The 26,226-nt window shown below is 41.9% G+C and overlaps 1 protein-coding gene across 4 annotated transcripts in view; it reads right to left on the bottom strand.

Annotated features, from left to right (window-relative positions):
- The window catches only part of TANC1 (tetratricopeptide repeat, ankyrin repeat and coiled-coil containing 1), a 127,335-nt gene that overhangs the window by 68,072 nt on the left and 33,037 nt on the right, over positions 1-26,226 (bottom strand). For 3 of the 4 annotated variants that reach the window (XM_028746495.2, XM_028746534.2, XM_028746505.2), the window contains exon 2: positions 11,193-11,274. The exons of the other annotated variant lie outside the window; for it this stretch is intronic. In XM_028746495.2, the coding sequence (XP_028602328.2) occupies positions 11,193-11,253 (61 nt within the window). In that variant the 5' untranslated portion in view covers positions 11,254-11,274. The remainder of the gene's footprint in view (positions 1-11,192; positions 11,275-26,226) is intronic. 4 annotated transcript variants of the gene reach the window in all.

Raw genomic sequence — 26,226 nt, 5'->3', positions numbered from 1 at the left:
CCGCGTGTGTGCGCTGACACGGCGCTTCAGCTTGTGTCAGTTCCGTGTTACAGGCGGGTCTCCGGAACGGATCCTGTCTGTAACACGAGGTTCCAGTTTATCTGGGGAAATCTTGCAAGTCTGCCCAACCCTGCTCTGGAGGAACAAGACTACATGATACCCACTGAACTGTCCATTACCAATATACAAGTAAACTTGTTTCATAAAGCTATTATCTATATACACATTTACCTATATACAAGCTTTTACAAATCTCCCAATGCCATTTCAACAATTTAACAGCTATATTCTCTACTTAATGGTATGACTATTTTCCACCTAGTCATTCTGACACGCTGGCACCCTAGTTGCAAAATTGAACAGTTCCAAAATACAGACTTGCTTTCATTTATGCTAGATTAAACATACTGCCTTCAGAAGTACTTGAGGGCTGATTTCAAAAAATTCTGCAGGAAAAACACTTATGCCCACATGGAGATGGCAGTATTGAATCAGTAGCTCACGTGCTGTTAGCTTGTACTCTTTAGAAAGATTTGAGGAGTGAAGTTATTACCCCTCTACTACTATCCATACCAGGTCGCTCAACCATTGCTACTGTGTCTTTTCTTCTGGCAAATCAGGATAATCAGGTGACAGTAAAAACTGCAAATAAATAAATAAATAAATAAATAAATAAATAAATAAATAAATAGCAGAGGCAATTAGAAAAAGATCTATTATTTGATTATTGATGTAAACCTCTAGAATGTATTTTGTATAGCTAAGCCTTTAGTTCTATCTTCAGTACATTTTATTTTATTGCTATGGCTAGTGATTGGTGCAAATAAAGATTTTCCTGATCTTCTACTTAATTCTTGTTTATGCCTGAAAGTATTTCAGATCAGTCACTTACTATCTGGCACAGAGTCCCATTAACCTAAAAGATAAGTGGTGTTAAATGTATTAACACAGAGATTGCTTTATAAGAAGCATGCATAATAACAACAATCTGCTCAAGCAGTCAAAGGCTTTGGTAGCTACAAAATAAACAGCAAGAGTTGATGTCTGAATTATCTACACATACTCTGAAGTATTATGAATTCAGTTAATGCAAAATGAGTAACCAAGATACACCAACCAAGAGGCAAAAAAATTAAGCCCAGTATAATTATTGCAACTAAGCCAGAGTGAGCCTTGGCATAGACTGTCCACTTGTATCACTTTTATCTCCTGTTAGTTCACATGCAAAAGGAGGAGAGCAAATCTTCCACTTCTACTTTTAATTAAGCCACAATGCCCCATTATATAAAACTTGGCATCCATGATGTGTTTTAAATTTAGCTGAGGGATGGCGAACCTGTGGCCCTCCAGTTGTCGCTGGACTGCTGCCTTGGTCACGTATGAAGGGCCTCAGGTTCCACATCCCTATTTTTGTTTGATAAAACAAACTATCTAGGAGTTAAAATAAGCCACAGTTACCAGAAGTCATATGTAACAGGAAACTGTGGCTTAGTCAAAAGTGAAGCTGTGACTCTTTCTTTTGCGTGCATGAAGGGATAGGAAGGGGAACACACAAACCTGGGGCTCATCTGCACCACTGTTTAGTGACAATTGTCTAAACTATGTCTCAGAGTTTCATAACATAAGTCAACAACCTGAGGCGCTGAAACCAAGAGTGAATGTCAAATTATGATTTAATATGCTATAGGAATTCATTTTAAGTGATAGTGATCTGTTAATACTTACATGTATTAAGAAATGTATTAATAAATTAAGAAGTTTATTGATCATAACCATTAGTAATAGAGATGACTAGAAACAGAAAATAACAATTTAAGAGAGAACTAGAAGCCTGATTTAGCTATTATTGATCCACTGAATAAATACAGCTCTCCCACAACTGACCATACACTGAAATACATATTTGTTGTATTTTATGTACACACTTACTCAGTCAATTATTTATCTGTAACAAAGTAATTATTAAGTGCCTAACATACTGAAAATCCATTTGAATATTCGCAAATATAAATTTTCATATAACTCCTTTATGCTACAATATTCTATAAAAACCACTGACCTATAAATCTGATAAAACACCACCTTTCAATCCTGGAGCACCTTGATATTCCAGCAATATCAAATAAACTCCATGCAATCTTGCTTTCTGTTAACTTCTGATTTTCTATTCTTTCACCATTTTATCTCTGGCATCCAGCATAACCAGTGAACCAGTGATGGCTCTAAAGAAGGGACATGTCTTGAAAATGTAACTGAATTCCCAATGACAAATCGGATGCAGCTAAAGGGCTTAATCAGATTAACATCTTTTAAAGAGAGGCAGTATAATGATACTACAAATAATTATTCTGTAAGACATACAAGCTTGAAAACAGAACTCGAATCCCGTATCTAATCCATCAATTGAAAAAGGGATAAGCAACATGAGAAACTTTTAGAGCCTCTGTAGTATATGAAAATCAAACACGTTGAAGACAACAGCTTAAAATTCACCACTGTATACAAAACCTGAATGCTGCTCTCAAGTTAAGGACATAAAAAAAATGTTCGGGAACACGCAACTCGGAATGCAAAGACTACATAATTCTACGATTCCAGTTCTTCTAACCTTCGAAGTGGGAATCCAATTTACAGTAATGCACACAATGTCCAACCTATATAGTTTTCATGATAAGAATCTATACAAGAGCATTATGTGCTCAAGATAAAATAAGATGGAAGGAGCCTAAGAGCAATATGAAACTGGGACACAGCAGCCATGAAGTTAAAGCAGACAGATGTATTTGTGAAGCTTGTGGATTCAAGTTTTACTTCAGTTATCTACCTCTGCCCCACATAGCTACGAAGTGGAGGGGAAGGAAAGATACAAAACAGTTGGGCAAGAGAAGTTAGCTACTTTGCCTTCATCTGCATGTCACTTCAAATAACAGTTAAACTTAACTATGGTTTAAAAGCTGAATGCAGTAACAAACCAAATCATGGCTTAACTGCAAGCAGCAACGAAAGCAAAACACCCATGATTTTAGCAGTGTGTACTAGCACAATGCAGTGTCACATGTAAAGCACCGGCTACAAATTAGTTTCTGGGCCCAATTCAAAGTGCTGATTTTGAGCTTTGAAGCCTTAAATCGTTAAGGACCACAGTACCTCTTTTTCATATGATCCTACCCAGACACTGTGATCATCATCTGAACATAGCTGTCAACCTTCTCTTTTTTTGCGGGAAATTCCCTTATTCCAGCGCAGTTTCCCACTGCTTCCCGCTACTGTCCCGGATTGTTAGATATCCTGTAGACTGTCCCCGGGACAGGTGAAGCTGCTGATCCCTTATTTTCGAGGCTGCTGATCCCTTATTTTCGAGGCTGCTGATCCCTTATTTTCAAATCTGAAAGTTGACAGCTATGCATCTGAAGCCCTACTGTGTGTGCTTCTGCCATGAGAAGTCTGAAGGGTGGCAACATGAGAATGGGCCTTTTTTGCAATGGCTCCCCATTTGTGGAATGCCCTCCGCGGGGAGATTCAGCTGGTGTCACCAACTGATAAAGAGAAAGAAGATAAAAATCCACTAACAGGAACTTCAAAGAAAGCATTAAGAATTAAACCAAGGAAGGACAGCACTTAAAAAACAAACAAAAGGATGATCTAATAAAAGAATAAAGTGATCAAACAGAGAAAAGATTTAGGGAAAAGATTATAATTAGAAATCTTAAGCGGTGAATTTTCAGTGAAACGTAAGGAACAAAAATCGGATCTGTGCATATATAAGACTGAAGATGTCAGAATCTGAAAACATGTAATTGTTAAAACAAAATCATGACAAACTTAAAAGAAAAATGGGGTCGCTAGAAAAGAATGATCAAGGAATGGTGTCTTAAAAAGGACGTAAATAGTTCACTCCAAAAATATGGTGATTTTTTGTAATTACAGTAGCTATATGCTGGTTCAAAGACAAATGCCATTGGCCTCTAGTTAGAAAAACAACACTTACACACTGCAGCTGATACACTAACGTGTTGAGACACACAGTTTGGAAAGCTCTGTTCTAAGTGAAAGACAACACAAAGATAGAACTCTGAGACTTGTCTTGTACAACAGGGCTTCCTATATCGCCTGAAAAGGCACTTTTGAGGGTCAAATGTGATGGAGCACAGTGGGTAGCAGAAGAATGGAGAAATTGGGAGAATTTTGGCTTGTCCTGTCTTGTGCACGCAGAAGTCTTCTCACTGATGCAAAACGTCTCTGGATCCAATACCATAATTTTGCAACAGTATCAATTATTAGGCCTTCCAGTAGCACTTTAGAGACCAAGTAAGTTTATTATTGGTATGAGCTTTCGTGTGCATGCACACTTCTTCAGATACCACACGAAAGCTCATACCAATAACAAATTTAGTTGGTCTCTAAGGTGCTACTGGAAGGAAATTTTTTATTTTGATTTGACTACGGCAGACCAACACGGCTACCTACCTATAATTATTAGGCCGTTCTGAAGTAAATAATGCCTTTGGTTCATTTAAATATAAAACACTAGTGTTGATACTTAAAGATCTCATTGGAGTTAAAAATATTCCCTAGAAACTGTAATTCCACACAAAATACCTACTGCTCAGCAGAAATGCCACTGTACTGAACTCTTTTATACTAACCAAGAACCACAGAAAAATGGGCACAGCAGCACGGAATAAATCAGAAACAGACCCATATATTCAGTGTGAAACAAAGCATCTTCTGTTGAGGAATGTATTTAGAAGAATGACCAAAAGTCAAACTGTAACTTGAAAAGATTCCAGCCCAAGTTCAACATTTAAAACTAACAGATCTGAACTTTTCATGCCAGAAAGTTCTTTTCACTTAAAATTCAAAGTTTATCTGAGAAGGCCTACAAAGCAAAACAAAATCACCAACTGGATTAGCCTATTAAGCCTTAAGATGTCAAAATCTATTTTGTGATTTTGAAAACTAAGGCTTATCTAAAGCATTGGAAGCATATCATGGAAACACTTACAACTATTGCCTTAGTTGGCAACCATGTCCAAATACCTGTATTTAATCAGACAGCTTCAAAGACATGCAAAGGTCACATCTATGTTTCAAATTAGAAGTCTCAGATTAAGATACAAAGCCTGGGTTTGAACACAACACTAAACCATGGCATACCTATAAAAAGGTAAAGGGACCCCTGACCGTTAGGACCAGTCGTGACCGACTCTGGGGTTGCGGCGCTCATCTCGCTTTACTGGCCGAGGGAGCCGGCATACAGCATGACTAAGCCGCTTCTGGCGAACCAGAGCAGCACACGGAAACGCCATTTACCTTCCCGCCGGAGCGGTACCTATTTATCTACTTGCACTTTGACATGCTTTCGAACTGCTAGGTTGGCAGGAGCAGGGACCGAGCAACAGGAGCTCACCCCGTCGCAGGGATTCGAACAGCCAACCTTCTGATTGGCAAGTCCTAGGCCCTGTGATTTAACCCACAGCATCACCCACGTCCCTAGTATGGCATACCTATACAGTACATCAAATCTGTCTTAGTTAACCAGCTATGGTTGTTTGAGACCAAGAAACCAAGATCCGAAACTATGATTTGAAGCTGATATGTGAATCTTGGTATGCATTGACTGGTTGTTTGGCAGTTGCAAACTGGTTTAATCCTAGTTTGTTGTGATGCTCTCCCCTGGATGCCTGCCTGGCAACAGATATATGAGGGAAGAGCCTGTAGAAAAAGAACAGCTAATGCAAGAGTTGATTGCTGACACTTTCATAGACCTCCCCGTTCCACCACCCTAACTCTGTCTGGCAAAAGGTAAATTTCCCTTTCTACCTCCTCAGTGATAAGCTGTCCCTCTCCAGCCTAGCTCCACAGCAGCCCTTGCATGGACTATATTTTTTTCTTTAGAGATGATGATAATGATGATGATGACTATTAGTATATCATTTAAATTTAAATTTATATACTGTCCTTCTTCCAAGGATCATTGGGCAGCTTACAACATAAAAATATAAAATGAGAAAACAAAATAAAGTGGTACCTTGGTTCTCTTAATCCGTTCCATGAGTCTGTTTGACTCCTGAAACCGTTTGAAAACCAAGGCACGGCTTCCGATTGGCTGCAGGAGCTTCCTGCACTCAATCAGAAGCCACAAAAGCGGCGTCGGACGTTCCGCTTCCGAAATACATTCGCAAACCGGAACACACACTCCTGGGTTTGCGGCGTTCGGGAGCTGATTTGTTTGGGAGCCAAGCTGTTCGAGTACCAAGGTACCACTGTACATAACATATCCCATGGATCAGAAGGGCAAAAGCTCGCTTGAGGTGTAAATGTTAAAGGAACACATCTGTTCTTAGCAAGCTATACAGATGCCATTGCACCATTTGATCTAAAAACCTCTCCCAACCACAACCACTGTACTCAGGGGTCAGCAAACTTTTTCAGCAGGGGGCCGGTCCACTGTCCCTCAGACCTTGTGGGGGGGCAGGATTATATTCTGGAGGGGGGGAAATGAACGAATTCCTATGCCCCACAAATAACCCAGAGATGCATTTTAAATAAAAGCACACTGATTCCCAGGCTGGATTTAGAAGTTGACTGGGCTGGATCCGGCCCCCGGGCCTTAGTTTGCCTACCCATGACTGTACTCATTTCCCACTAAAATTTGTTAATTAAACTCTATTTTGGCAGCAATTCATCCACTCTCTTTTCTATTCTAAGGATGCAATTGTCACTAATACCTATGCTTTTACTTCCTCATTGGTACTCATTATTGAAAAAAAACAGCTACAGCAAGGAGGAGTTTTGTTTAGGAGGTTTGGGTGGACTGGGTTCCTGTTTTGCTCAGTGACTTGCTAAGAACAAGTGATGATCTCCAAGAAAAACAGCATTCATTTTCTCTCCCCAAACCCTTATTTTTTTGCAGATAGCCAGAGGCAATGGAACTGGCAATGTAGTGAGATACCAGTCTTCAGCTGCCCCTTTGGTAAATGCAAGGAAAAGTGGAGTTTGCCATTTATTTTAGGGTATCTACTCCAACAATAGTTGGGTCCATAGACATGAGTGCATACTACACCTGAAATCAATGAAGCACCACAATCGTCATGCTTATAACATGGCAATAAGCACGACATGATTACCAATTAAAAAGACATTTTAAAAATAGTTTTTGGAACTCCCTGATAAATGATAAAAATCTGTTAAGTCTGGTGGTCTGGTAATTATTTAGCAAATCCCATAAATATTAGCCAAGTAACAATTAAGAATTGATAATTTAAATTACAGTGGTACCTCAGGTTACAGACACTTCAGGTTACAGACTCCACTAACCCAGAAATAGTACCTCGGGTTAAGAACTTTGCTTCAGGATGAGAACAGAAATCGCGTGGTGGCAGCGGGAGGCCCCATTAGCTAAAGTGGTACCTTAGGTTTCGGGTTAAGAACGGACCTCCAGAACGAATTAAGTTCTTAACCCGAGGTATCATTGTGTTTGAAAAACCGGATCTTATGTAAACCACTTTATTAATGAGATCTTAGGCAATTTTATTCAAGTACAGTGGTGCCTCGCAAGACGAAATTAATTCGTTCCGCGAGTTTTTTTCGTCTTGCAAAGCACGGTGTCGGAAAATTTTTGGGAAAGCTTCAAAAATCACCAAAGTCTTCAAAAACCTCAAAAAAGGCTACCACACCGCGTTCTATGAGTTGCTCCTCGAAGTCAAGTGGCAACTGTATTAACGGTGTTAAGAAAAAGGAAACAAACTTGCAAGACGTTTCCTTCTTGCGAAGCAAGCCCATAGGGAAAACCGTCTTGTGAAGCAGCTCAAAAAACAAAAAACCCTTTCGTCTTGCGAGTTTTCCGTCTTGCGAGGCATTAGTCTTGCGAGGTACCACTGTATGAGATTACCGTGTTTAAGAAAGGGGGAATCTCTTACTTATGGAAGATATTTCAGGGTTCTCAGAATAGCTAGCCTTAGCAACTGTAACTCGCTTTGCTAAAAACTAAGATGGAAATTAGAGACAAACTGATTTATGTTCCGAAATGAACTTCAGACTTGTCGGTTAGATGAGCTACTCCCTCTCAGAGAGAAATGCAAGGCGTAGGTTACACACCTGCTCTGACAACACTTTTAGCCACAGTGGGCGGAAGTAATATTTGACCTACGCCCATATAAGGGTCAGGAGGCCACGATGAGATTAGAAACTGACATCACCGTTCAGTTCATTTTAATTTTTTTGTTTTAAATCATTTGAGGATCCCAGAGACAGCTGTGAGTGGCTGCCAAGCAAATTGTGAGCAGCTACTGTGGTTTTACTGTAGGGACGCGGGTGGCGCTGTGGGTTAAACCTCAGCGCCTAGGGCTTGCCGATCGCATGGTCGGCGGTTCAAATCCCCGCAGTGGGGTGAGCTCCCGTCTTTCGGTCCCAGCTCCTGCCCACCTAGCAGTTCAAAGTCACCCCTAAGTGCAAGTAGATAAATAGGTACCGCTTTACAGCGGGAAGGTAAACGGCGTTTCCGTGTGCTGCGCTGGTGCTGGCTCGCCAGAGCAGCTTCGTCACACTGGCCACGTGACCCGGAAGTGTCTCCGGACAGCGCTGGCCCTCGGCCTCTTAAGTGAAATGGGCACACAACCCTAGAGTCGGACACGACTGGCCCGTACGGGCAGGGGTACCTTTACCTTTTACCTTTACTGTGGTTTAAAGGGGAATGATCATGGCAAGCATTGGACATTAAATTCTATGAACTGACTTCCTTAAAACGCAGCTGAATGCTAGACCTTGATATATGCGGTCCAGTTATTTTTTGCCTTGTTTCTGGGGTAATTAATAAATTCTTGGTTAATACTTTCATTTAATAAGTCAGGGGTAGTCAACATGGAAGTGCTCCAGTGGTGCCCTCACCATTGGCCAAGCTGGGTGGGGCTAATGGGAGCTGGCAGTCCTGGAGTCTTAAAGGCAGCATGCCCACTATCCCTGTGCTAAGTGATAACGACAGTAACTTTAACTAAGACATCCTGTGCATCTAAGTATTAAATTAATGTATTTTCATATTACATCAAACTTTCTTAGTCTATTTGAATTTGAATGGTATCATTCTATAAGCATCAGTCTGTAAAACACGATTTGGCTTTTAGAACCATAGGAGAATTATGTATTACATTTTTATCCCATTCTTCCTCCAAGCAGCTCAGCAACTCCTAACCACGCACCACATTTACCTTCACAATAGTTCTGTGAGGTAGGTTAGATATAGAAACTGACCCATGCTCTCACTCCCTGTGAGTTTCATGAGTGAGTGGGATTCTCTCCCGCCCTAATCTGACACCCTAACCCAGGGATCAGCAAACATTTTCAGCAGGGGGCCGGTCCACTGTCCCTCAGACCTTGTGGGGGGCCGGACTATATTTTGAAAATAAAAATGAACAAATTCCTATGCCCCACAAATAATCCAGAGATGCATTTTAAATAAAAGCACACATTCTACTCATGTAAAAACACGCTGATTCCCGGACAATCCGTGGGCCGGATTTAGAAGGCGATTGGGCCGGATCTGGCCCCCAGGCCTTAGTTTGCCTACCCATGTGCTAACTGCTACAACACATTTGCTGACATTTGTTTATTGGCACCCCTTGAAACTTAGGAAAGTTGTCAAAAATTTAAAGCATCAACACTCCCAAAGCTTGAAATCTGATGTTAAGAGATATTCTGCCTGGAAAGGTCTTGCACAAATATTTCGTCTATGCTGAACATTTCACATGTGCTGCTTTCTGTAACCTGCAGAAGAGCTCTCCCTATGACTCATAATCATGGGACTTCCTATCTTAATTGTTATTTGACATTTTAGACATAATCAGGTTGCTTTGCAATCTGCACTGGTGCCAAAATTCTGTGGCAAAGTAACTCAAATGCTGTTATTAAGCAAACCTGAATTCTGTGCACTGTCTATAAAGTGTGTACATTAAGGAAACATGAATCTGTCGTGCATAATTTTCCTGCTTCTGCAAGGAGCCACAAACAGCATTGAAGCCAATTCCCATGAATGGAAACACTTCTTTCCCTGAAATGTTGGTGGACATTGAGCTGGCTTTGGGCACTATGATGGTTCTATGTGATGGGAAAAAGCTGGAGTAAACCTCAGGTTTACACACCTCCTTCCCCTCTCAAATAATGGGTCATGAGGTTGGCTTGTTCCAAACAAACAATGGTTAAGATTGCCAGAGTATGTCAGACATGGATGAAACACACAGCTGTAGTTAATCAAAAGTGGAAAGCAAATGTGCCCAATCTCCTCCTTATAGTCACTGCAGAGGAAGGGAGAAGAGGGAGAGCACATAATGCAAAGACTTGATCCTGCAGCACTGAATGACACAACAACTGCAATGTAATTTCTTTCCTTTGAAACTTGGTGCCATTGCTTGAATGTGTACCACTACAGAGTTTTTGTATTAAGTTTGGGTTTGTTGAAAATGGTATCAAATGTATTTCCCCAAATATTAATAACTGCTGGGTGCAGTTCTATCTCGTTGGTCATGGGGGTATCTGAACTAGCCCACTGGGCACGAACATTCAAGCCAACTTTCACAGATGTAAAATCGAGACAATTTTTACATTTATTATAGAAGTGGAGATTCTTATGAAGCTAAATCCTGCCACCACAGTGCTATATCATATGCAGGGTACGTATAGCCTGAGATATAACAGAGCATTTGTTCTCCTACCACTCCCTTCTTCTTTCTGTAAGTCACTTAAACAGAGTTCATTACTGGCACAGTAACACTTATGAAGTGGAGATCAGAAACAATCTCCCACCATCGAATGGATCATCCATTAAAGTAGAAACCAAGACATAAACTGAGGAAATGGGAGGAGCAGAAGGTAAGTAGTGCTATAATGGAGCAGACAGTAGGCAGATCCACACCATATGTTTAAAGCACATGCAACACACATTTTAAACACATGGCTTCCCACAAAGAATCCTGGGAACTTTGGCTTGTTATGGGTGCTGGGAACTGTAGCTATGTGCAGGGAAACTACAGTTTCCATGAGTTGAGTCTTTGGGGGTAGGTACATGCTTTGAATGTGCATTGGATGTCTTTAATGTATGGTGTGGATCTGCCCAACATTTCTCAATCCAACCCTGCAGGTATTTTTGGAATCACATAGTAATTAAAATTGGTAGCTCACCAACATTTAAATATACCTACCAGATTCCTTCTTGCTTGCCTTTCCACCATCTCTGCTTTTCTTCAAAACGGCTTTTAACATTTTAACACTGTTCTTTTTTTCCTAAAGAAGGGAAACAGAGAGTTCTAAATGACTGTGCATGTACACCCAGACGCAATGCCAGTGTGTGCAATTTTTGCATGTCACATTCAAAATGAACTTGTATAACAAAATATTAATTCAAAACATGTTATGGGATCACTTTTACTTTACACAACCATGTTGCATTAGTAAAACCAAACAGTGAAGCTGCAAGGAATGTTTTAATACCAAGTGACTAGGGGTTTACTGTCCTGTTATAAAGAAAAACAGCACACAACATTCTCTACATTCCACATATAATTAAGGTTACGAGGCTAAACCTGGATAAGTTACCGTTAGGCACTCTGGCACAAACATGTCTGGTTTTTGACCAGAGTTCAAGAGGCGGGGGAGATAAGCTATACCACCACAGTAGCTACCATAAACTGAAAGAAATCTGATTTGAGACACTGGAAGATTGAAAGAAAATGCTTGTATGTTTTAGAACTCTTGGTGAAAAACAGGACTAAAATGCAGCCTGTATTAGGTAAGGATACTTTAAAAAATATATACTTTAGGGGGGGAAATGAGTCCAGATTCTTACCAAACATGTAACTACTTGCATCATCTGAATGAAAGTCCTGCATAGGAGTGGTCCCTGGCTGTTTTTGAACTAGTTTTGACACCCTGGGAATCTTATTTTGTTTAAATTTGGAGCTTTAAAGTGAGTACATGCTTTCTTCCCTGTTTGAAATCTTCAGAGCTGCTATTTCCAAGCCTTTTACATAGCTCAACTGAGCCAAGTTCTGCCCATTTTTTCCAAGTAGCTTTTGCAAATCTCTTGCCTTGTTCACTTCTTCCCCCTTCAATCCACTTTAGCCTGCCCTCATTTACAACATTTCACTTTTCATTGGGCAGCAACTATGCCAGGGCTATGAGTGTTCACACTTCTCTAACCTACAGACTTTTAACAAGGTCCTGTCCTAGCTACATGTCCTGTATAAATTATTCATATCTCTAAGTCTTTAGACCTGGGGTGGAGTGAATAGCAACACCATGGTTGCTATTCAAGACATCAAAATAAAGAGTGCTTATCGCCTCTCAGAAAGTAGAAAGACATGGGATCTAACAAAAATGTCCAAGCATTTATTAAAACTTTCACTCTTAAGCATGTTTAATAAAATGAGTGTCTTACATATATGATACATTCATGAGTATTCACAGAATCTGTAGTAAAATCTGGCAAAACTTGCACCTTGGGGATACCATAGTGCAGAGGTAGACAATGTGGCGTTATGTAGAACTTGTGGACCACAACTCCCATCAGCCCCAGTCAGCATGGCAATGGTAAAGAATGATGGGATTTGTAGTCCACAATGGCTGCAGGGCACCACATTGCAACACTGCTTCAGGACGTTTCTTGCGCTCCCCTAAATTTGGCTTCTTCAGGCAGTATTTGGAACTTCTGGGATTGTCAACATATGGATGAAACTTAGCAATGAACTTTGAGCTCAGGGGCTCCCCCTGTTCCCCTCACTGCATGGACAGGAAGGATGGATAATTCAATGGTAGCCAACCTGGTGCCCTCTAGATGTTGCTGAAGTACAGTTTCCATCATCCCTGAACAGAGAGTGTGCTGGCTGAGGCGAATGGAAGATGGAGGCCATAACATCTGGTGGGCACAAAATCTGCAACCATGCCATCGTTACTCAAATAATCAATTTTCTCTGAAGCCAAGATATTAAAAGTGGGTAAAACCAACATGCAGGGAGGCGAGACTGTTTTGCCACACAGAGAAGACAGCACATGGCTAAAGCTGTGCTGCCAGTGTGGTGTAGTGGTTAAGGGCAATAGACTCGTGAACTGGGTTTGCGTCTCCGCTCCTCCACATGCAGCTGCTGGGTGACCTTGGGTTAGTCACACTTCTCTGAGGTCTCTCAGCCTCACTCACCTCACAGAGTGTTTGTTGTGGGGGAGGAAGGGAAAGGAGATTGTTAGCCGCTTTGAGACTCCTTAGGGTAATGATAAATCCAAACTCTTCCTCTTCTTCATAGGGAAAATATTGGGTGGGTGGGTGGGTGGGTGTGGAAATAATTTCTAGTAAGAAGAAGAGACCTTGAACTTGAATCTCAACTAGGCTGGCATTAGTTATTTCCCACAAAACAATTCCACCCATGTGTTGCCCAGAAAAGCCAGTGAGCGAAAGGAGTAGAAAAAGGACATTCGTTCCATTATGCCTCAGGAGTCACCTATACACTTCTGATGTTAATACAGAGAAACAATATCCTAACATTACTTGTGCAGCTCAGCGATAACTTTTAAAAATGCATATGCATGTACCCTCTTATGGGTGTTTGCCAAACTTAGTATTCTTAATTAATGTACTTTTTGTCTTACAATTATATGTTTGCCAAACTCATATTATATATATTATAATTCTAAATTACAAGAGAAGACCAAATTGTTCCATGTAGTGCAGTGCATATGTTTTCTGCCCAAAGTAGCAGCAGGCTTCTTTGATGTTTTCAAAGTCCCACAGCTGTGCAAGTACTGTAAGTTCACGAGACAGCTGTGATTTACATCTCTTACATTCCAGCCAAAACTACTAGAAGCCTTCATTGTTGCTACTTCCTCTTGCAAACACTGCATTCTTAATCCCCATTGTTCTCTTTTCCATGCTCCTGAACAACATTTGAGACTGCATGGTTCTAATTTTAGGGGGAAACCCAAGGCCCTTTTCACAAGACAGCACTTTTAAGTCAGTCTTTGCATTTTCCCACATCTGTAATCTGAATACAACCCCTACAACAGCAAAAATGCATATTCTGGTTTTTGTGTTTTTTAAAGGATGTCTACCAGGTACAAAAGAACATTTAGCCTGCAATCCTAACCTCATTTACCTGGGAGTCAGTAAGCCTACTGAATTCAACAGGATTTACTTCTGAGCAGATTTGGAAAGGATTATCATGTGCAAAGGCAAAAGCGCCCCAAGTTTTACTTTTGCACTGTCCTCCCTCAGAAAAGTAGATTTGCTCCTAACAATTTCCTTCATCTCTCAAACAGCATTTGCAGGTTTGAGCTGATAGAGCCTCCCGCCTCCATTACAAATTTTTCACATGCTTCCAGAGGATTTTTCAGGTATCAGGTGAACTGTACCAGTCCCAGTGTTACTCCCTGCTAGTTCAAATGGCAGACTGGAGATTAGAAGGATCAGTGTGGGTGGCACCATCCAAAACAGCGACTTGTGCAAAAATCCCGGGTAAATCTTCCCAGATGGATTTAGCATTGCATCATGAAAACCAGAAGTGAAAGGGAGCGACCGCAAGCCCTTAATCATCCAAAAGTAAACAAGGGGAAGTTTTGTGCTTTGTGGAAAAATAGCTGGACTGATGACCTTAGAACTGCAAATAATGCAAAAACCTACACAAATTGCAACCAATTGCCCTGTAAAACATTTTCCTGTTGACTTGCTGGTGTTCAGTTCTAATTTGTTTCAGCCAAAATCTGTAACAAGCTGGAACAATATATATATTAGATAGATGATATAGATAGATGATAGATAGATGGATGGATAGATAGATAGATAGAGGTAAAGGTAAAGGTAAAGGTAAAGGTAAAGGTACCCCTGCCCGTACGGGCCAGTCTTGACAGACTCTAGGGTTGTGCGCCCATCTCACTCAAGAGGCCGGGGGCCAGCGCTGTCCGGAGACACTTCCGGGTCACGTGGCCAGCGTGACATCGCTGCTCTGGCGAGCCAGAGCCGCACACGGAAACGCCGTTTACCTTCCCGCTAGTAAGCGGTCCCTATTTATCTACTTGCACCCGGGAGTGCTTTCAAACTGTTAGGTTGGCAGGCGCTGGGACTGAACAACGGGAGCACACCCCGCCACGGGGATTCGAACCGCCGACCTTTCGATTGGCAAGCCCTAGGCGCTGAGGCTTTTACCCACAGCGCCACCCGCGTCCCATAGATAGATAGATAGATAGATGGCAACTATTAGTATGCAATTGGTACAGTCAAAACCACAGGGTCTTGCCAATGAATTACATGGTATACAGAAAAGCAAAATGAAAGACTTATGGTTGTTCTTGGGTTATGAATCAGGCTGGAAGAAAAAGGAAAGATTAAAGACGGCCTACAGGTTAGCTTTTTGTCTTCCAATGCTACTGATAGAAAGGAGAGGGGAAACTGCAAAGCATAAAGCAATAAAGAGACTTTATGAACATCAAAACTTCCAATAATCCTATCTGAAAAGAAATGGGATGCCAAGAGGGCATGTCCTAATGTCTGGAAAAATTGAAGCAGGAGGAGCAAACCAACTGGATCTGTAATGATATATCATGTACCGTATCAGCAGCCCTTTAAAATGCACACACAGGATATTATTTCCAATCTTTCCTTTTACTATTAATTTACCACAGGTCCAAAATTATGGGCATGATGGATGTGCTCTATTGGTAGAAAAATCTTTGGCAATAAATAGCATCTACAGTAAGGATATTTTGGAACTGAATGGGGCAGTGATTTATAGTTTAGCATGGAAATATTAACTGATCTGCTGTGAGATCAGGACATGTGGTGAATAATTAATTGGTATTCTATGCAGTGTGCACACTTGGAAGGTGACTTTGAAATAGCAGATGACAGCTCAGAACGAAGCACTGAAAAAAGAAGATGCCCAAATAAAGAAAACTTGGAGGGAGAACACATATATAGAGAGAATTTAATATAAACAATAGGATAGTAACACCACCGTTTCAAAATGAATATCATAATAAATATGTTGGTGTTTTTTAAAGGAGTGTAAAATTGTGCTAGGCAGAAGCTAAAAGTTAAATTAGAAAGCAGGGGTGTACTTATGGGTGCTCTGAACATTTAAAATGGTCTCTCAACCCAAGCCCCTCTTTTCCTCTCCAGGTTCCACTTCTATCGTTCGTTTTCCTGCTGTGAAAAATCCTACTCCTGCCAACCCAGTGTGCTGGATGGGGCTGATGAGAGTTGTAGTTCAACAACATTTGGAGGGGAACAGGTTGGTGAAGACTGCCTTGCAACAGTCCGTACTGTTAGGAAGAGACCTGTCTCCTTCAGAAATGCCAAACCTTAGAAGTAATAATAATAATAATAATAATAATAATAATAATAATAATAATTTATTATTTATACCCCGCCCATCTGGCTGGGTTTCCCCAGCCACTCTGGGCGGCTTCCAAAAGAATATTAAAATACTGTGATACATCAAACATTAAAAGCTTCCCTAAACAGGGCTGCCTTCAGATGTCTTCTAAAAGTCTGGTAGTTGTTGTTCTCTGTGACATCTGGTGGGAGGGCGTTCCACAGGGAGGGCGCCACTACCGAGAAGGCCCTCTGCCTGGTTCCCTGTAACTTGGCTTCTCGCAGTGAGGGAACCGCCAGAAGGCCCTCGGTGCTGGACCTCAGTGTCCGGGTAGAACGATGGAGGTGGAGACGCTCCTTCAGGTATACTGGACCGAGGCTGTTTAGGGCTTTAAAGGTCAGCACCAACACTTTGAATTGTGCTCGGAAACGTACTGGGAGCCAATGTAGGTCTTTCAAGACCGGTGTTATATGGTCTCGGCGGCCGTTCCCAGTCACCAGTCTGGCTGCTGCATTCTGGATTAGTTGTAGTTTCCGGGTCACCTTCAAAGGTAGCCCCACGTAGAGCGCATTGCAGTAGTCCAAGCGGGAGATAACCAGAGCATGCACCACTCTGGCAAGGTACACAGCTGCCCTGGACACGGATTTAACCTGTGCCTCCATGGACAGCTGTGAGTCCAAAATGACTCCCAGGCTGCGCACCTGGTCCTTCAGGGGCACGGTTACCCCATTCAGGACCAGGGAATCCTCCACACCTGCCCGCCTCCTGTCCCCCAGAAACAGTACTTCTGTCTTGTCAGGATTCAATCTCAATCTGTTTGCCGCCATCCATCCTCCAACCGCCTCCAGACACTCACACAGGACCGTCACCGCCTTCACTGGTTCTGATTTGAAAGAAAGGTAGAGCTGGGTATCATCTGCATAAGTGTTCCAACTAGGGCAAAGCTGCCCTCATTTCGAATAGCTTATATACAGTGGTACCTCGGGTTAAGTACTTAATTCGTTCCAGAGGTCCGTACTTAACCTGAAACTGTTCTTAACCTGAAGCACGACTTTAGCTAATGGGGCCTCCTGCTGCCGCCATGCCGCCGGAGCACGATTTCTGTTCTTATCCTGAAGCAAAGTTCTTAACCTGAAGCACTATTTCTAGGTTAGTGGAGTGTGTAACCTGAAGCGTATGTAACCCGAGGTACCACTGTACTCCAAATTCTTAGTACAGTGGAACCTCGATTAGTCGAACGTTTCGGAAGTCAAATGGTCTTCCGGAACGGATTACGTTTGACAACCAAGGGTCCACTGTACCAAACTATTCCCCCATCATCATCACCCACTACCACTACTGAAAATTTCCTCTCCCCCCCTCTATAGCTAACTGCTCCCCAGAGCTTAATTATATTAGTAGTATGTTTTGTATATTTTATTGCTGTATCTACAGGCTTAGACTTTTTCTTGAATAAATAAGTGTCCTTAACACCACAAAAAAGAACTGTATTTCCCCAAACTCCTTTGCACTCGATCACTCAGTTTGAAGCAATTTCTCTTACAGAGATATCCTTGGTACTTCAATCTCATGCTTCAGTTCTCAAACAGCATCAAACACATGCAACTTTATCACCAAATATAAGCAGGGACCAGGGACAAGCTGCATCCACCAGCTGATGAGCCATGGTTGTGCTGACTGCGGATATATCAGAAATACACCACAAAAGGTGGAAGTCCCCAAAGGCATTTCACAACTATTGGCCATTGCAAGTTACCTTATGAGGGTCCCCCTCTTTTCCCTCCAGTCCTTGGTTTTACCTAGTTGTGGTTCAACTTGACATCCAAATAGGCAAACTACGATTAGGACTTCTAGAAAATGGCACTGACCATAGTTTGTCTATCTGAATCGCCGAGGCAAATAAAAAGTAACCAACACAAGAGAGGGGAACAGGGAGAGTACAAGCCCACAGTACATTCTTGAGCCTCCAAACCATTATTTGGAGGATTAAGTTCCTATCGCCTGAATTAGGCCTGTATGTACTTCACCTATTGCCAAAGGCTCCATAGTTAACTCCAAAAGGGGATAATGAGGGCAAGCATAGTTACAAGTGTGCTTATATTGGCAACCAGTATTTACCGTATTTTTTGCTCTATAAGACTCACTTTTTCCCTCCTAAAAAGTAAGGGGAAATGTTGTGTGCGTCTTATGGAGCAAATGCAGGCTGCGCAGCTATCCCAGAAGCCAGAACAGCAAGAGGGATTCCTGCTTTCACTGCGCAGCAATCCCTCTTGCTGTTCTGGCTTCTGAGATTCAGGGTATTTTTTTTCTTGTTTTCTTCCTCCAAAAACTTGGTGCATCTTGTGGTCTGGTGCGTCTTATAGAGCGAAAAATACGGTATCTCTCTTGATCAAAATAGGGATTTCTGCAAGTTATCTGTGCACTGTAAAATCGGGGTGCTATGCTGTCACAAAGGAAGATGGAGACAAAGGCATTCATCTCTAATCATATTACCCCCATACTATTTATATACAGCATTACAATATTTCCAATTTATATGTGTGCATGCACACAGTCACTGCAAAGAAGTATCAGAAAAAGAATGCTTTTGAATAGAAAATTAACACAGAGAGAAAGGAGAGACTCTTCTGCTCATACGTATATATATACTTCTTCAGAGAGTCATGTCTATAGGTGTTTTAGCAAATCTATAAATGTTTATAATTGATCAAATAAGGTGGCAGTCTCTCTCCAGTTGTCTTTTCAAAATAAACGCACAACCATCATTGCAGCTCTATTTTATTAAAAAAATAAATATAATAAGGAAAACTCACTAGATAAACTACTGGGTTAGGAGTAGGTCTCTATCTGTCGCCAGATCAAAAGGCTTATTGGATGCCTGCCTAGATATCACTTATCACTTGGCAAACCAGATTGGGTTTAGCAGATTTAAGACTATATTCTACCACTGACAAACTGATTGATGATGAAGAAGAAGAGTTTGGATTTGATATCCCGCCTTTCACTCCCCTTCAGAAGTCTCAAAGCGGCTAACATTCTCCTTTCGCTTCCTCCCCCACAACAAACACTCTGTGAGGTGAGTGGGGCTGAGAGACTTCAGAGAAGTGTGACTAGCCCAAGGTCACCCAGCAGCTGCATGTGGAGGAGCGGAGACGCGAACCCGGTTCCCCAGATTACGAGACTACCGCTCTTAACCACTACACCACACTGGCTCTTGATCAATGTTTCCCATTTGCACATGCATGTGTGGATATGTGGAGAGCAAAGGGAAGTCCTCACTCTATCCAATCCCCTTCTCCAGTCCTATGTATGCTAGTGCAAAATGCAAAGTGGGTATATGTATGTATCTTTACAGGCCAGTGCTTGTGCATGCCTAAGTGTGAGTGTGTGCATACATCTTGTCCGTGTCTGTGTGAAATGGGAGACTGCAGGCCCACCCCCATCAATGTGCTCTTTTTCAATAAAGGTAAAAAAGGTAAAGGTACCCCTGCCCGTACGGGCCAGTCTTGACAGACTCTAGGGTTGTGCGCCCATCTCACTCAAGAGGCCGGGGGCCAGCGCTGTCCGCAGACACTTCCGGGTCACGTGGCCAGCATGACATCGCTGCTCTGGCGAGCCAGAGCTGCACACGGAAACGCCGTTTACCTTCCCGCTAGTAAGCGGTCCCTATTTATCTACTTGCACCCGGGAGTGCTTTCAAACTGCTAGGTTGGCAGGCGCTGGGACCGAGCAGCGGGAGCGCACCCCGCCGCGGGGATTCGAACCGCCGACCTTTCGATCGGCAAGCCCTAGGCGCTGAGGCTTTTACCCACAGCGCCACCGCGTCCCTAGCAATAGTCTTTTTCAATAGACAAGCATAAAATCTTTTTCAATAAATAGCATAAATAGTCTTTTTCAATAGACAAGCACCGCGTCTGTTTCAATAGACAAGCATAAAAGAATTAAGGAGGCTGGGCAGTAGCAGATTTGGAAAACCTTTCCCTTCCTATACCCTTTGCACAATTGCCATTTTTAATATTGTAATGTCCTCTCCTGTATCCCTATTTGCTCCAGCCCTTTGAAATTCAACAGCAGCAATATTTCGGGCAGAGGAGTGACCATTATATTTTATTCATGTTCTCAAAAGGACTTGGAAGAGCTGCCGCTGCCGCTGGCCTCTTTTCACATTGCCTTTATCAAGAGAAAACTGGCAACAGGCCAAAACAGCAGTTAAACATTAAACATTCATACTAACCCCAGAAAAGCAGCAGTTTTACACTCCACTGGGAGAACCAGAGGGGGAAAGTAAAAAAACAAAAACAAAAAACCTGCTTTTTTCTTTTAAAAAAAAAAAAAGTCTGCACCCCCTACAAGACAGCTGTCTTGTGGCTTATCAAACCATTTAAAAAAAAAAAAAAACAAAAGGAAAAACCACCCCAAATAGGGAAAGTCTAGTGAAGTCCTGGGAAAGTATACAATAACACAGAGGGAGCATCCATAAAACTGTGTTATATACTTCTGAAATCCTCCTTACTCTGTGCCACACATGTTGCCCTTTTCAAACAACAGGCCAAATACTCCTTTGGCAGAACTTTTCTACCCCATCTGGGCATCTTCTGCATCTTTCTCTGCAGCAGCCAGTCACGGCATCTACCCTCCCCATTACACTGTGACTCCAGCTGAACATCGTCTGCCAATGAACGGTCTTTAATTAAAATCAGAATGATGCTTTATCAGGGTAATGATGAGAACCTACATTTTTTAAAAGTCTGGTGGCTGCTGGAGGAGTGGGGGAGGGGAGCAAGTTGGAAACCAGCCCCCTTACAAAATAAGAAAGCACATAATCAGTACCTCCAGAGCTATTTCTCTAGACAAAGAGGTTCCAGAACCCACTTGAGAGGTGCAAGAACTGCGTTCTGGTAAGTTCCCCCCTGGCGGGGGGGAACCCTGAATACTCCCATTTAAAATTAATAATGTATATGTAGTTTGCATGTGGATACATGACCTTCCCACCCTTCTCTTGATTTACTCTGAAAAGAAAGTGCATGGGGGGGGGTCAGCAAAGCAAAAAAAAAAAAAAAAAAGTGCAAAGGCCTTTATTGCAAACGTCAAAGCACTGGCCTTCAGCTGGTAGCTCAGGACCCAAGGTGGGTCAAACAGACGTACTATCACCACCTTGCAAATATATAGCAAAACATGGGTAGGCAAACTAAGGCCCGGATCTGGCCCAATCGCCTTTTAAATCTGCCCCGCAGACAGTCCGGGAAGCAGTGTGTTTTTATATGAGTAGAATGTGTGCTTTTATTTAAAATGCATCTCTGGGTTATTTGTGGGGCATAGGAATTCATTCATTTCCCCCCCTCCTCCAAAATATAGTCCGGCCCCCCACAAGGTCTGAGGGGCAGTGGACCGGCCCCCTGCTGAAAAAGTTTGCTGGCCCCTGTTAAGTAAAAAGATTAAGCATTTGGTTGTATGATTAGGTTAGAAGTTGGTCCTGGATCTGAAAAGGTTAAATAAACCTGCTTTAGAGGAAATGGAAGAGCGGTAATGCACATGAAAAAGGGAGGGACAGCATAAAATGAAAAAGTTTGCTATGTAAATGGTATTAAGTTTTTAACTTATGAAAGCTCAGATATATAAGCCACCCACCAGTTTTCAAAGAAGGCTAATTTGGGAAGGTTTGCAACAAGTAATGGGTTTATTTAAATGGTAGTCAATGATGGGCTTCCCAGATTTTTATTTTATTTTATTGGCTACAATTCTCATCATCCCCAACCATTGGCCATGCTGGCCGGGGTTGATGGGAGGTGTAGGTACAACACTGGCCTGGCCTGGCCTGGTTTAATAAATCATTATCATAATCAGAACCCAGCAAAGCCTTTATCATATGTTGGTTGATGGCTACAGAGTGCCTGCCAAGGCTTTCTAAGACTGCCTGAGGAGTAAGCTTCATATGGAATCTGTCTCATTACTGAGCAGGTGTTAAGACTGAAATATATTATTTCACTTTCCAGCACATCGTTCCCACAGTAGATATATGCCTGCAGCAGCAATTTTGAAATAGTATAGCAACAGTGATGATCTACTGAAGATAAAAATCTGCTAGAAAAGTCAACATTCAATCATAGGTTGTTTGTTTCAAGATGAATTCTCGGGTTTATCAACATATTGTATGTTGCCTATTGCACTGTTCAAAACTCTCTGGGGGAATTTTAGGAAGAAGAATAGCTCCACCAAAGCAGACAGGCAATATTGTTGCTCCAGACCCTTCGCCACCACACCCAAACAATTTAATTACAGTGGTAGCTCCGGTTAAGTACTTAATTCGTTCTGCAAGTCTGTTCTTAACCTGAAACTGTTCTTAACCTGAAGCACTACTTTAGCTAATGGGGCCTCCTGCTACCGCTGAGCCACTGCTGCATGATTTCTGTTCTCATCCTGAAGCAAAGTTCTTAACCCGAGGTAATATTTCTGGGTTAGTGGAGTCTGTAACCTGAAGAGTATGTAACCCGAGGTACCACTGTATTGCCAGAGCTGACAGTCCCAATAAATGGGCAGATATAAATCCAAATTTGGTTCAATGCTAAATGAAACACAAGGCATCAATATTATGTTTTCATATGTGAATCACCCTGAGACCTCCGGGTATGGGGCAGTATATAAATTCAATAAACAACAACAAGAAGGATATGAGTTCAAAGTGTGACTAGGTTGCAAAAGGAACAAAACACACACTATTCTTCAGAGAAGATGCTGTATAAATGCTATTTCCGATTTACACGACAAATGTTTATAGGATTAATTGAGTCTTTGCAGGTTTATTATATGTAAACTAAAATTGTTCTAAGTGGTTGTGTGTTGGAAAACATCCTTACATAGATTTTTAAATGGGTTCACACATTAGCTCTTTTGAAACTGTTCTCAGTATTCACAATTTCTGTAATAGCAGATACTAAAAATAAGTCGTAATTCATGTCAAAGCTATTTCTTCCTAGCAGGGCTTGCATCTTTCATATTACACAACATAAAATCACGGGACAGGCAAGAGAATATTTAACTTGGCCAAAAAAAGTGGCTGAACCGGTTAGGCACATTTCAACAAATTGTTATCTAAAAACAGCATCACTTTCTGAAATGCAACACCATGTTAAGCAGCTTTATTCTACACTTAATATAGCAGAGGTCCAATATAGTAACAATCCATTCAAGCTTTGCTCTTGCCTAAACTAGAAGTGAAGGAGTTCCACTAAGTGGGTCATATTCCAGTTTCTAAATTTTACTACAGATTTTGTTTATAGATTTTCTGTCTTCTTATTACTGTCTTTTGTTCTTCCTTCGATCAGACACTGTTAAGGGCTCAAACAATTGCTCCCAAACACCCTCAACCTAGTCACAGAGTCACATCAGCTTCCTAGTACAGTGGTACCTCGGGTTAAGTACTTAATTCGTTCCGGAGGTCCGTTCTTAACCTGAAACTGTTCTTAACCTGAAGCCCCACTTTAGCTAATGGGGCCTCCTGCTGCTTCCGCGCCGCCGGAGCACAATTTCTGTTCTCATCCTGAAGCAAAGTTCTTAACCCGAGGTACTATTTCTGGGTTAGCGGAGTCTGTAACCTGAAGTGGATGTAACCCGAGGTACCACTGTATTCAGAGGAGCTGATAGTGATGAAAAAGTCTTGAGCAGAAATGGCTAGCGATTTGCAATAAGTATGACCTAACACAGTTAAGAATCCAGCTTCTGTCTTACTCTGTGGTAGCGGCGGCAGCAGAGAGAGATCATATTTCTCCATCACCACTGTGTTTGCTCAATATCATGATATAGCACTTTTTCCAGGTGGTGAAGCTTTTCTTGGACCTGATCCTGCAATACACTGGACCCTTAAAACGGCATCGTGACCAGTATGTCAATACATTTTTGAAGATATCTACAGCAGCATGTAGGGACGCGGGTGGCGCTGTGGGTAAAAGCCTCAGCGCCTAGGGCTTGCCGATCGAAAGGTCAGCGGTTCGAATCCCCGCAGCAGGGTGTGCTCCCGCTGCTCGGTCCCAGCGCCTGCCAACCTAGCAGTTCGAAAGCACCCCTGGGTGCAAGTAGATAAATAGGGACCGCTTACCAGCGGGAAGGTAAACGGCGTTCTGTGTGCTGTGCTGGCTTGCCAGATGCAGCTTTGTCACGCTGGCCACGTGACCTGGAAGTGTCTCCGGACAGCGCTGGCCCCCGGCCTCTTGAGTGAGATGGGCGCACAACCCGAGTCTGTCAAGACTGGCCCATACGGGCAGGGGTACCTTTACCTTTACCTTACAGCAGCATGTATGACATCATTGTGACAAATGGACAGGACCAGTTCAGGCCTAATTGTAATGGGTATCTTTCAGCTTACGTTGCCTGAGGACATGGACAAGCTGCTTGGAGCTCTGAGGCTTAACACCTATCCTTTGAACCGTTGCCTACTGCTGAAGCTCAGGGGTGGATACCTCATCATCATCATCATTATTATTATTTTATGTGTTATGTGTTTTTATGTGTTATATATTGTGTAAGCTGCCTCAGGTGACATTGACTCATAAAAGAAGGCCTATCAATATTTCAAATAAATATTTTCTGCAGAAGTGATTTTGGGCATCAAACCTCAGACACCTCTTTAAAAAGCTGCTTTTCTCCAAGATAGATTTTCAGCACAAGGAAGATAACAGAAATGGCATTCAGATGTATTTAGGCATCGTTTCTAGGACACGAGGCAGAACTTAAAATGCTCTCAATTTGTGGTAAAACAGTACTCATTTTCAAAGTTAAAAGCATGGTTCCACCCTCGTAGTTGGTGTGGCAATATTTTGAAGAAAGAAAGCAACCAGCAGATTACAGGGTTACGGTACCAAAGTACTAGCCACTAATAACAGACTTGCAAATTATGGGGGATCCCGATGCTGAAAAAAGGTCAGCTAAATAGCAAAACTTTTCAAATGATCTTGTTACACAGGCATGTTTTGCTCTACTCAGCACCCACAGATTAGTTCAATCTTTCCTTCAACTCAACTGTACTCAAAACACCAAAACCCTACAGAGAGTGCTTTACAGACTGGTCATTTCCTTAAAGGATTATGGTTAGGTAATACATTAATCCAGCGCACTGCTGAAAATGATTAGTCCAAACACAAAATTATAGCCTACTCCTACTCCCAATATGATAGCAATGAACTGAATGATTATTTTTAAAACAAAAACAAAACACAAATTATTTACATAGTTGAATTAGCCGGCAGTGAATTTAAAAGTTGTGGAAGCATCAGTGATAAAGCTGGCAAGTGTATCAACATTAGAAACCTCATTCCCATGCCCCAGCCTCTAACAGTTAAGACCATATTATAAATACCTTGTACTGCTTGCACAAAATGTCCTGGTTGGGGTTTTGGTAGACTTTCAAAAGGAGTTCTACGGATGGTGGACAGAAACCAAAGGAATGCTTTATATGACCTACTTGAATTTGGTGCACTCTTAGGAAAATGTGTTCAGTTCCTCTTGGCAAAATAATGGGAGGTAAGAGAGGCATTTGGTGTTTCTTTTCCTTTTCATATTTTTAGGAATCCACTCCCATTTATTCCCAGTAAGTAACAGGGTAAGAAATTGAATCGTATCAGTAACTTTTAGAAGACTCTAAAAGAATACTTTGGCATAAATGATATTAAAACAAAGAAACTGGGGGTACTTTTACAAATTAAGAGACTTATTGTCACAGTCTTTAGCAGACTACAGTCATCACTGGGGCAAGACGGTTTGAGCATATTACACTGATCCTGGTCCAACTGCACTGGCTACCAATTAGCTTCCGGGCCCAATTCAAAGTGCTGGTTTTGACCTATGGCTTTGACCTATTGACCTAAATGGCTCAGGGCTGCAATACCTC

This window comes from Podarcis muralis, chromosome 1 (assembly GCF_964188315.1).
Source record: "Podarcis muralis chromosome 1, rPodMur119.hap1.1, whole genome shotgun sequence".
NCBI classification, from domain to species: domain Eukaryota; kingdom Metazoa; phylum Chordata; class Lepidosauria; order Squamata; family Lacertidae; genus Podarcis; species Podarcis muralis.
This window is presented reverse-complemented; position numbering and strand designations above follow the sequence as displayed.